Below are 12035 nucleotides of genomic sequence, written 5' to 3'. Positions count from 1 at the left end.
TAAAGTTGTCACCGATTACGGGTGTTGGACGAGCCCTGAGAGTGAGGAAGCTGAGTCCGAGATTTATTGGACCCTACAGGACCGGTTGCCTACCAGCTTGCTTTACCTCCTCAATCATCAAATTTGCACGATGTATTCCATGTTTCTTAGCTGAGGAAATACGTAGCTGATCCTTCTCATGTGGTTCAACCTGATAACGTTGAGATCCAGGAGAACTTGAAGACTCCTGTTGGGCCACTAAAAATACTCGAAAGAGATGAGAAGAAGCTGAGAAATAAATCCATTCCTATGGTTAAAGTCCAATGGGAAGGAAGGATGCCTGAAGAGTCCACTTGGGTAGGGGTGTTCGCGGTCTGGATTGGATCGGTTTTGGAAGCAAAACTCATCCGATCCAATCCCTTCGGTTTGATCATGTAATCATCCATTCAGTTTAGATTTTTTTTCAAATCCTATCCGATCCAATCCAATTTTTTTCGGTTTGGATTGGATCGGTTTTCGGTTTTTTGAATATCCTAAAATTAGTTTCATGATTATTGTACAAATAACATCTTTTGTACATATTGGCTTTGTAAAAAAAAAATTGAAATACAAAAATATCACTAAACAATACTATAGTTGATGAGACGTGACTAAGTTTTTTTTTTGGTTTAGTTGATGAGTTAATGAGTCTTGAGTTTAGAAATTTTTGGGCTATGATTGGAGAAAGGACAAGTAGGTAGAGGATAATTAATATATTGGATCGGTTTGGATTGGATCGGTTTTCATCAACCCATTCGAAAACCGATCCAATCCAATTATAATTTGCGGTTTGCTTTCGGTTTCCGATTTTTCGGTTTTCGGTTTATTCGGTTATCGGTTTTTCGGTTCGGTTTTCGCGGTTTGGATCGGTTTGGATCGGTTGATGAACACCCCTACACTTGGGAGCGGGAAGACGAGATTCTCCGACAATATCCTGAGTTTAAGGATAGGTACGTTCTTGATTTTGCGGACAAAATCGCTAAAAGGTGGGGTGCCTATAATAGCCCAGCTTAATTAATTAGTAAATCAAGTGTGATTAATTAATTAAGCATGTAGTAGTGAGGAAAATTAAGTATAAGTCTTAATTAAGTGAGATGGGGTCAATTCTGAGTTAAAAAGTGTACTCAGTGAAAATTAAGGGGTATAAATGGGTACAGGCAAAAGTGCCCAAAATATAAAAATAAAAATGAAAATATTCCTAGAATAATATTCCAGACTTTTGGGTAAAGTTTGGTAATTAATGGAGTTGAATAGATAAATGAACCAATACCCACTTGATTCCACTTAACCTATGTTAAGTCATAAAACACAAAACGGAATCCATTTCCCACCCCTTGCCCGTCGAACAGCCAGAGAATGGAAGGAAAAAGAAGAAGAAGAAGAAGAAGAGAGGGAGAGGGAGAGAAAACCCTAGAGTGAGCAAATCTTAATCGATTGGAGTGATTCAAAAGCCTAAACCACCTAGAATCTTCCCCTCTTTCATGATCCTAGCTTAGTTTGTAGTGGGGAGCATTGTGGAGTGGGATATCCTCCTCCAAAAATTCGGCCCATTGGAGAAATTGAGGTGTTTGAGAGTTTCTACCTCCATGGAAGCTTGAGGAACGCTCACTCCTCTATTGTGTGATCATTGGTGGTAAGTTTCCACTCTCTTTCACATGATTCTTGGAGATTTGCATGAGTTTAGGGTTTATGAATAGTGAATTGGGGGTTTTTATGAAATGTGATTAAATTAGCTATGTTCTAGGAAGAATAGAGTTTAGTGTATGTTATGAGAAATGCTAGGAATGATGATTAATCAGTGAAAATGAGCTTAGATAGTTATATGACTATACTTTGAATATTGCAAGAATATGATACTTGGTTGTGAGTTTTCTTGTAATTATGATCAATGGTTTGGCTTAGTTGATTGATGATTGTGTCCTTGTGATGTCTAGGATTGAGACATTTGGACCAACCGTGAGTGATCAACCATTGGAGCAAGCTATGGAGCTTGATTAGCTCTTTGGAATAGGTGAGCTCATGCTAAGTTAATATGTAGAGTTGATGTGGTAGTAATGGATATAAGTAAATATTCATTGGATAGTATGATTGATGCTATGGCACCTTGGTGTAGGTGTGTAACTTGTAAGTCATTGTTGAAACCAAAGTTGATTGGTTGTTGAACCTGTTGGTGGTGAACAAAGGTTGAACGGAAGCTTTGAGGTAAGCCTTTGGACCTTGGGTGTAATTCCCTTGATTGTTCCACCAAGCCCTGATTGGGTAGTGGTTGTGATAGTGTATATAAATGCAATGAAATAGTGTAATGCTTTGTTATACGTATGTGTATGCATTTGGTGTGGCATAGGATGGTGTTTCCCTATGTTGGTCTGTTGCATGACGATGCGTAAATCATACTTGGTAGTTTAGCTGGCCAGTAGGACTATTTGCATCTGAGTTTCCTTAGGACAACTTGAGAACTCGAGGGATTTCTCCTGGAGATGTTATTGCACTTTGCATAGATATGTATTTACTGCATTATTATTGTTATTGCTATTACACTGATATGGAACTGTGGGGTGGAGAGATGCTCCAAGGACCCCTGGTTTACTGGATATATTCGTATATCTCACCCCGTGTTGTGGGGATCCCATTTCAGGTAAGAATGATGCAGGAGCCACCAGTGGCAAGTGGCCATACTTGGATTAGTAGTGATGCATGAGGATCCTGTATTTTGATATTATACATGTTGTTTTGTAGCTCATATGTATAAGATTGTAATTAATAGACAATTGATAGATGTATGTTCTGTTTATTTGGAATGGACTTAGCCTATGCTCATGCCTTTGGTTATCTCTTTGTTGATGGAGCCAAGGGAGTGATCATAGTGTTTTGTAAGCTAAGTTCCATGAATTGTAATGAACATGATTTGTAATTGATGATTACTTTAAGTTCAATATATGTATGCTCATTAAGTATTGGATTGTTGAACTGGAAACTAAATTAGGTACCTAGTGCTAAATTGGGAAATGTTGAGAAAACAAAGACATCCTGTCCGGTTGACCAATTTTCATACCCAATGTGACGGAATTGGACTTTCATGTCTCTATGGAAGTTGTAGAAATTTCTCTTAGCTTTCCATAGAGACCAAAATGGTGTAATTTGAGTGAGTATAGCTCAAGTTATGAGTGGAAAACCATAGATAGGTTAAATGACCTTGTTTTGGGTCACCCAGCCCTGTGGATGGCGCCTGGGGCGTCAGATTCACGCTTGGGGCGCCAAATTACAGAACCAGACAGTAGCATCCACTCTGAGGGCGCCACTCCCACGCTGGGGGCGCCAACTTTATGTTTTCCCCAATACCTTTAATGCTATATTCATCAAGACAATAAGGTGTTAGTGTGTGACCCATTAGGCCCAACATAGCCATTGACATAAATAGGCTTCGGCCCAACAAGCCCACAACCCATTTAATGACAACATAGAGCACTAGCAATGCTTTGTTGCCCCAGAGCTAATTAGGTTAATGACATGATCATCTTATTGCATATATTTGGTTACCGTATGTATTTCTTTTCGTCTCGGTTACCTTCCCTTTAAACCTAGGGTGAGGAAATGTATCAACCCTTGCGGTTTAGGGTAAGCTTTAATTCGAAATAGGGAATCTTCAATTTATTGACTCTAAAGGCAGATCATCTCATGATCTCTTTTACTATGCATAGATTCCCGAGTCCTGTAAATGTCATCCTGATTTCTCCGGTTTACAGATAACCTAATCCCTTACAGAGATTTGACGAATTCCTTCAGCTTATCACCCTAGGCCTGTGCACTTTCAGGACATGCCCACAAGTATACCTATGAGTCTCCATGTTTCAGGCAGACGAGGTATACAATCAAAACATTCCTTCTAGAACACAGTCTAGGTGACAACTTATGGTCTAAGGAAAGAGATACCCAAATATTAAGAGACTGCTCTAATGATACTTTTGTAAGATTCCCTCAGAGTCTCTTTGTGGGTCTGTTCAGTGCGAGCTATACCTTTATAGGTCCACCCACGACTTTAGCTAAGACATCTCTATATCTGTAGCTCATGAGGTCTTTACCTTGTATCCGAATACAAGTAGATAAGTCGTGCTAGGCTTAGCCGAGATTACTGATCCCCATTCTCAGTGTCTCTAGACTAGGAACATAAAATTAGGAATAAACATCTGATATCCTTAAATCCTCATGATCGTGATCTCATCACAGATACTCAAGAGATACCTATTTTATTCCGATGGGTTTATCCAGTTACTCATATAATATATTAACAATAATATTGAGACAAAATATGAAACAGGATAAAGAGTGCTTATTATTTATTTGCGACAATATAAAAAGGTCCACATATGTCCTAATCTAATCAAAAGATTGTCTCTAGGACATCCATATACTAACACCCACAACCACCATCGGACCAGCGAACCAGCCATCTTCAAATCGAGGAACCCAATTCCATAACCACCGCCGGTCAAACCCATCACCATCCACACTTCACCAATTTTCTTTACAAAACCCACAAGCTCACAACCGACCACCATCACCGAACCGCCCTCCATTAACAGCCACCACAAACCCACATCATCCTCCCTTCACCGATCCACAACTATACAGCCACCACTCCAAATCAGGGGGTACACTGGTCACCTGGTTAGTAGACGCACTTACCATTTAGGTAGATATTTGACAATACCACATGTCAAGTGGGTTTATGTTAGCCGGCTATTTTGATCAAAATGACATGCAAACGTCGGTTGCTGGCTATATGATTTTGGTAGGCAAGCAAGGAAACCGTTAAACCAAACATGGTGATTAAATAATCCCACTTTTCATTTGCCTATCTATCTCATCAAAATCCTCCAACCAAACACACCCTAAAGGAGTCTTAGGCTAAGGCTCCTTTATTGTTCATCTTATTCTCTATTACAAATACCCTCCAAACTCACAGCCATAGCCGAAGACCATACACACCATCCCCCCTTAGCACCTTCTAACTATCTGAGGTTAGACGAAGACCATACACACCATCTCCTTCATATTAACATACTTAGGACCCGTTTGGATGGACTTTTTTTTTTCTCCAAAAGCTATTTTTTTTCTTGAAAAAAAGTACTTTTCAGTTTTAGTTCATTTGGATATCTGCTTTTAAAAAAAACAGAAGTCACAAAAAAAGCCAAAAACTTACTTTTTTCATAAGCTAAAAATTTCAACTTCTAAAAAAAGCAGAAGTCAAAAGCCAAATATTTTTTTCAATAACTAAATATTTTTATAAAAATATAAATAGCTTTAACTTTTGTGAAAAGAACTTTTAAAATAAGAAAGAGATAAAAGTTACTTTTTTTTAAAGAGAAACAAACGGGCTCTTAACCCATTTGGAAACAGATCCGAATCTCATACTCTGATTTAGTTCAATGTCTAAACTAAAGTGTCTAACCTTACACAAATAATTTCCATGCCAGGAGGAGAATGCTATAGGACGCTTACACGAAGAAGTGGCTAAGTTGAAAAACCGATGTCACTGTAATTCACTTTTTCGGCTAGGTCCCACTATCCGAATTTCTGTTCAGTGCTCTTGTCCGTCGAAATAGCAGCACTAAATTTGCAAATAACCTATTGATGTTTGCGAGTGTTATTGATAAATAATTAAATCAATATATGCTTGTAACGTTTCATTTCACTAAATAATGATATTCAATGAAGATCTTAAAATTAATGTAAAGTTCTCATCGAATTATACAATCCCTGAATCTCATTGTCACCATGCTAGTTTTTTAAAAATCCTGAACTTATGAACTCATAATCTAAGAACCTAAGGCATACCGAGAACATGTTGTCAATAACCTGCTTTGTAATTCAAGAAACTGCTTAATAAACTTCATTCAGCATCTATTATCAACTTGTCCTTCTACATGTTAACTGTGATTCAACCCAAGAACTGTAATACATATATTTCAAAGGCTGTGCTTATAAGCTAGAATTGCAGAAAGTACATAATAGGATACGATACTATCCCATAACTGAAGAAGATAAAAAACAACACAGCACTACGGACCCTGAACTGCACAATGATACCATCACAAGCCTCACCTTACATACATATATGTACAAGGTGTTACTTATGATATGTATATTCCCTGTAACCAATCATTTACTGCTGCTATTATGAGTTACTTCTGTTGATTGAAGTCCATGAAGTTAGGGTGGCGCGGCCCATTGAAAGGGTGATCAGAAGGAGGAGGAGGCTGGCCATGCTGTGGCTGCTGTTGTGCCTGCTGGGGCGGAGGATTAGTCAAACGTTGCATGGCAAACTGGGAGGCCAACTGGGAGAACACCCCACCAAAAGAAGGATCACCAGTTATAGCACCCAAATGACTATTTTGTGCCCTAAGGCGCTGAATTTCTTCCCTCAATGCCTCATTGAGATCTACAATTACAGTGTTGCCATGTTAATATTCACATGCTAAATTTAAAAGCAAACAAAAGAATAATCTGCAAGTTGTCAAATTCCAAGCAATAATCTTATTCTGAACTTGAGGAGAGGGCAAACTCCATTGCATAAGGCTCCTCGACTTGCAAGTGTAGGAGTAGGGATCGATTGTATGCAATCTTATCCTTATTTTTTAACAAAGGGACAGTTTCCCTTACTTTATTCGGAACTTGAATATATTTTTAATTATATATATATATAAGGATTCCCCAATTCTTTCATGCTTAATTATGGAAAGGGTAAAATTGACATATGAAGATTCATGCGATACTATTCATACAATAAACAAGTGTAATCATTGAGACAGTTTTATTTATCCAATTCAATATGGTATGATAACGGAGGAAAACACAAGTCCACTTTTTGAGGCAGAAGCAAATATGAAATGAAGCAAACCTTCTCTAAGCTGTGCTTCTTGTTTCAAAGCCTCTAACCGCATTTTGAGCTCCTTATTCTCAGTGGTCAACTCTGTAGTATCTCTCTGCATCATTTGAGACGCTGGTAAGTTTGTTGCCTTTTTTCTTCTTTTGGACATAATGTGTGTATGTAAATTGATCTTAACAAATAATAATAAAAGAGTCATGGTACATAGACAGTAAAGTTTGACTAAATTCAGCCAAAATTTGTTAAAATTCAAGAGTGGTTTTCCGATGAGTTCAACTGGTGGGGCAAAGGGGACCACTCATCTATCGAAGATTCACATGCAAAAGCACAAAATTAAGTTTTGAATATGTAATCTCTACTCTGAATCTTGCTCATAAAACAGACCTGAATAGTGGTGAAAGCAATTTAAACTAAAGGGATCTTGAAAGACAATAGTGTTGGACCAATAAAATCTGTAATCTATATTTCACAGTCACTGTTTTAGTACAGTGTAAGTTACCTTCCTTTAGTGTTATAGCATTAACTAAGAACAGTCATTGCCTATTTTATTTTATCAGAAGAAATTCATAAGAGACGAGGATAATATATCCTATTAGGGGGGGGGGGGGGGGGGGGGGGGGGGGGGGGGTGAGCAATGCATGCCAATAGCCCAATAGTTACTAGTCAAACACAACAAAGGAGCTAAGAAGACCACTATATCCCAAAGTGGCGATAACTATAAGAAATCATCCTTGAGAATTTTGACATTCCTCTCCAACCAAAGTGAACTGTTTAGGGGGTAGAAAGGGATATGTTTCCCTCTAGGGGTAAAGTATGCTGATATAACAATGATCAATGAAGCAAAGATATGAACCTAAGCTAAAAGAAAGTCACCGCAAGCTCGTCTCAGCCGAAGGTTGATAATAAGGGGGAAGTGTTGGGCATGATGGCTCTGTATTTCAACAGTGTAAGAACAAGGAGAACTGGTGTACGAAATGTGCCTCTTCAATGGCAAAAGAGAGGTATATATAGGTGGAAAAAATTCTCCAATGATGAGTCAGAGGAGAGCTGTAACCGTTTCTGCCTTTGTGGGCCCCACTAGGTGTGAGGTAAGCATCTTCACCTGATGCATGAGGTGCGTGTGTATGAGAAGTAAGATTCAGTGTAATGAAACAACATTTATCTCATTTTAAGGATGCAGGGGTATGACCCCTTATATGGGCCTTATTGGCCAGCCCAATAAATTGAGGCTGTGTGACCAGTTCAAAACACAAAAGCAACTGAATCATTGCACACATAGTACACTGTCAAAGAACCTTGCCATCTTTACTCCTCACGAAAACACAAAAATGAAACATGAGAAGTTTCTCTGAACCCATCTGAAAAATCCACGTGTCTTGAAGGATGTGTCATTGGTTACTTCAGTACAGTCCGTTGGTACATAAATTGACAATAATTTTTAAACATGGCACTCCACAAGTTGGCCTTGACTCTTGATGAGAGTAGTACAAGGAGAGGACTGCCTCCAGATTTCGGAGCTAAAAACAAACCAACCAACTTCAACAATTTAAAGCAGTTTCGAAAAAATTGAACACCATAGACTGCAGGCCTGTATTATATTTATATACATATAAATAATGAGATTAAAGTACAGTGTACTACACACTGTAGTACGAGTAGTTAGGAAACTCCTAAACTACAGTTCTAACAAACGACAACCACAACAATGAAGCCTTATCCCACTAAGTGAGGTTGACTACATGGATCATTCAATGCCTCAGGGCAGTATCAAAAACCAAATTCTCATAATGTCCTAGTATAAGCAAATTGCATAGCTGAATCAAGGAAAAGGAGATTGGTCAAAGTTTTATGTTTGCCATCTGCCTAATAAAATTCTCCTTTTTTATCCTCGGTTGGAACAAGCAAATGTTAAGTTTGGCAAAAAAAAATCACGAAATTGACAGAGCTCACAAAACCAACTTGTTCGGAACAAAATTACTTTAATCATGTAGTAAGCAGAGAAGATGTTTAAAGACAGCAGTGCACGACAAAACTAAAGACAGGATGCAACAAGGGAGTTTGATTCTATAATCATGCATAACCCACCCCATCCTTACCACTTGCATTAAAGTTCAAGTGGATTTTTACACAGTATTAACGGGGAAAAATGTCATCTCATCTACACTTATACTTCTCCCTGATAATCTGATGTAATCCTATAACAGTATTCAGCCAAAAAACCTAATTGAGAACATATCATATAACAGATATGTTATATGATAAGCAGTGGTGGAGCCAGCAAAACTACTCAGTTTGTGCCAAAACAATTTAGCTAGTGCCAAACACTAAATTATATCCCTTTCAGGTGCTGCAGCCTAGTTACGATATGTTATATGATACGCAGTGGTGGAGCCAGCAAAACTACTCAGTTTGTGCAAAAACAATTTAGCTAGTGCCAAACACTAAATTATATCCCTTTCAGGTGCTGCAGCCTAGTTACGATATTTACCCACGTCTAAAATGTGGCTAATTTTTGAAAATCAGCTGGTGCCAAGGCACAGGCAGGAGCCAACGTGGCTCCGCCACTGATGATATATTCTACAAAATAAGGACTGGTTTGAGATGATATTTATATTTATAGATAGACATCAAGCAATGGCTATTCAGCATTGAGTTCAACCCTCTGGTTATTAGGTCCCTCATCAGACAAGATATTTGTCCAATAAGAGCAAAATGCAAGGGTAAATTTACATAAGCCTCCTCTGTATTTTTCAAATTTACATAAACATCCCCCTATGAAGGAGGTTTATGAAAATTTATATAAAAATTCAGATGAGGGTGGTGTGGGTTTCAAATGGAGTTTAGTGTAAGTTAAGGGATTGACGATTAAGTTTTCAAAATATAAGGGATAATTGTATAATAAGAACAAAATACAAGGGATGTGATAGAGACTAATTTAATCTAATTTATACAAAACTGTGGACCTCTTTTTTTATAATTTTTCCTTCCATTAAACCATTAAGAAAGAAACTTTTCACTTCTTTTCAACTCATTACAATGAAAAACGTTTACAAATGACAACATTTTTCTTTTAAAGAAAAGGCCATTGATATTAATTATTAAGTGGGTTCCACATAAATTGTTGTGATCACACAACTCACAATCAGCATAAAATAAATCTACATCATTGTTAAAGATGGGGGGCCTCCATCAAACAATAATAAGAACATGTTAGATGTTTATTTATCTAAAGCTAGAATTTAGAAATGTAAAATGAAAATGAAAATGACATACCTGAAGAATGGTAAGCTGTGCAGAGAGATTAGTTGCTTCAGTCTGAAGAGTCTGCACCTTCCTCTCCAACTCATTTGTATAACGAACTTTCCTCTCCTTTGATCTTGCAGCAGATTGCCTATTAGCAAGAATCCTGTAAAACACACAAAACTTTTCAAACTTCAAACCAAAATTTTCTTTCCCAGTTTTTCCTACAATCCAAACAATCCTTTTACATAATTTTATCATTAAACAAACAAAAAATCATCATAAAGCATCAAATAATTCGTAACCACATTATTTTCAGCAGAAACAACTCTGTACCAGAATAAAAGTTGAAAATAACCATTACAACATAAATAAAATCAAATTCATCACCAGAATCACAAACACAAATGCAATTTAAAAGCACGAAAAAATTAACAAAAAATAAATTCTTAAAAAGGGGGGGAAATTTTAAATTATCCATCACAAAATAAAAATAACACATAAAAGTTAGATCAAATTTATGACAAGATCAGAGTTACAGACACAATACAATTCAAATACACCCAGAATTTATTAAGAAAAAAATCCTTAAAAAAAAGGGGAAAAAAATTGAAGTAGCTTATGATGATGATGAAGAACCTTTTAGCTCTCTTGGGATCAATAAGAGAAAGCTCAGCGAGTTTCTCAGGGGCCATAGCTTTCTTCACACCGTCCACCATCGCCATCACCATGGACGAGTCAGCCTCAAACGACGACGTCAAAGACCCATCCATCGAATTGCTATGCCGATGATGACCCACCCTCCTCTCGCCGGAGCCCTTCCCGCTAAGTTTCTCGTCGCCGGCGCCGGCGAATCCGAGTCCATCGAAGAAGTCGGAGTCCACTGACAAGCTCCGGAGGTGGCCGATGGGGGGACCCGACGGCCTAGGCCTCCCACCGGACTCGTCCGAATCAACGGACATCGGAACTCCGCCGCCTCCGCCGGCGGACGGGAGCGGTGAAGGGAGGTTGGAGATGTCGAGGTCGGAAGTGTCGAAGAGGAGAAGGTCGTCGAAGTTGGCGGCGAAGCGAAAGGAGGTGTCGGAGTGAGACCTCCGGTGGTGGGACCCACGCTCCGGCATCCGCTCTATGTCCACCGTCGCCGGCGGCTTTCCGATGAACTTCGGGTCCATCGAAAAGAGAACAAAAGTTTTTCTCTCTTTTTTTTTTTATTTGTTCTTCTTCTTCTTCTTTTTCCCTCAATTCTCTTATGTTTGTGTGTGTTGGTGGTGGTGGTTGCGAGAGAAGAAAATGAGAGAGGGTTCAGGAACAGCAAGTTTCAGGTGATAGTGGGTGCGTTTGTGTTACTGAATAAAAAAGAAAAGAAAAGAAGAACAAAAACAAAAACAGTGCTAACGACAAGGGATTTGACTTTAGTTAGCAGAAGATGAGGGATGTGTGTTTAGTTAATGGTCTTAAGAGCATCATTAGAGTTACGATTAGATGTGTGTGACGGCAATGGGCAAACCGAATGGCTCTGCTAATTATCTTTCTTCTTACCCTTTTTTTTATGTGAGGGTTGAACTCAAAAAGAAAAGATAAACAAGCACTTAATTAGTTGATGTCTTCTCAAAGAAAAGATAAAAGGCACTTAATTAGTGCATACTTATAATGATTGTTTTTAGTAAATGATTAATCTTTTTCAAACTTTAAAAACATTTGGATTAACAAAATTAAACGTAAATTAGGGTTTGTTTAGTGTGATGTATAAGGTCCGACAATATAAGTTTATACTATACATTATGCTATTTTTAGTTATTTAGTATGAGTATCTTAGGGCCTGTTTGGTGTGATGTATAAGACTTCATAGTATAAGCTTATATTATACATTATGACATTTTCAGTTATTTGG

At 38.1% G+C, this 12035-nt stretch overlaps 1 protein-coding gene across 1 annotated transcript; it reads right to left on the bottom strand.

Annotated features, from left to right (window-relative positions):
- Nucleotides 1-5878: 5878 nt before the first annotated feature.
- LOC133287950 (transcription factor VIP1-like) lies at nt 5879-11633 on the bottom strand. The gene is made up of 4 exons (XM_061485649.1): nt 10784-11633; nt 10178-10310; nt 6917-7001; nt 5879-6457 (listed from the first exon to the last, which is right to left on the bottom strand). Exons 1-4 carry the CDS (start codon nt 11314-11316, stop codon nt 6201-6203), a joined length of 1008 nt encoding a protein of 335 aa, XP_061341633.1. The 5' UTR covers nt 11317-11633; the 3' UTR covers nt 5879-6200.
- Between the last annotated feature and the right edge of the window lie 402 nt (nt 11634-12035).

Source organism: Gastrolobium bilobum, unplaced genomic scaffold (genome assembly GCF_033153095.1).
Source record: "Gastrolobium bilobum isolate Gb01-03AN ecotype WA unplaced genomic scaffold, APGP_CSIRO_Gbil_v1 utg21268, whole genome shotgun sequence".
Lineage (NCBI taxonomy): Eukaryota > Viridiplantae > Streptophyta > Magnoliopsida > Fabales > Fabaceae > Gastrolobium > Gastrolobium bilobum.
Note: the sequence above shows the minus strand (reverse complement) of the source record. Positions and strands in the feature narration are given on the sequence as shown.

Bases quoted from the DNA above. Each gene is read 5' to 3' on its own strand.
- LOC133287950 (XM_061485649.1), bottom strand. From the start codon at position 11,316: ATGGACCCGAAGTTCATCGGAAAGCCGCCGGCGACGGTGGACATAGAG. The intron at 10,311-10,783 runs GTTCTTCATCAT...TGTGTTTTACAG, and splicing joins GATCCCAAGAGAGCTAAAAG to GATTCTTGCTAATAGGCAAT. The intron at 6,458-6,916 runs GTTTGCTTCATT...CTGTAATTGTAG, and splicing joins AGAAGCACAGCTTAGAGAAG to ATCTCAATGAGGCATTGAGG.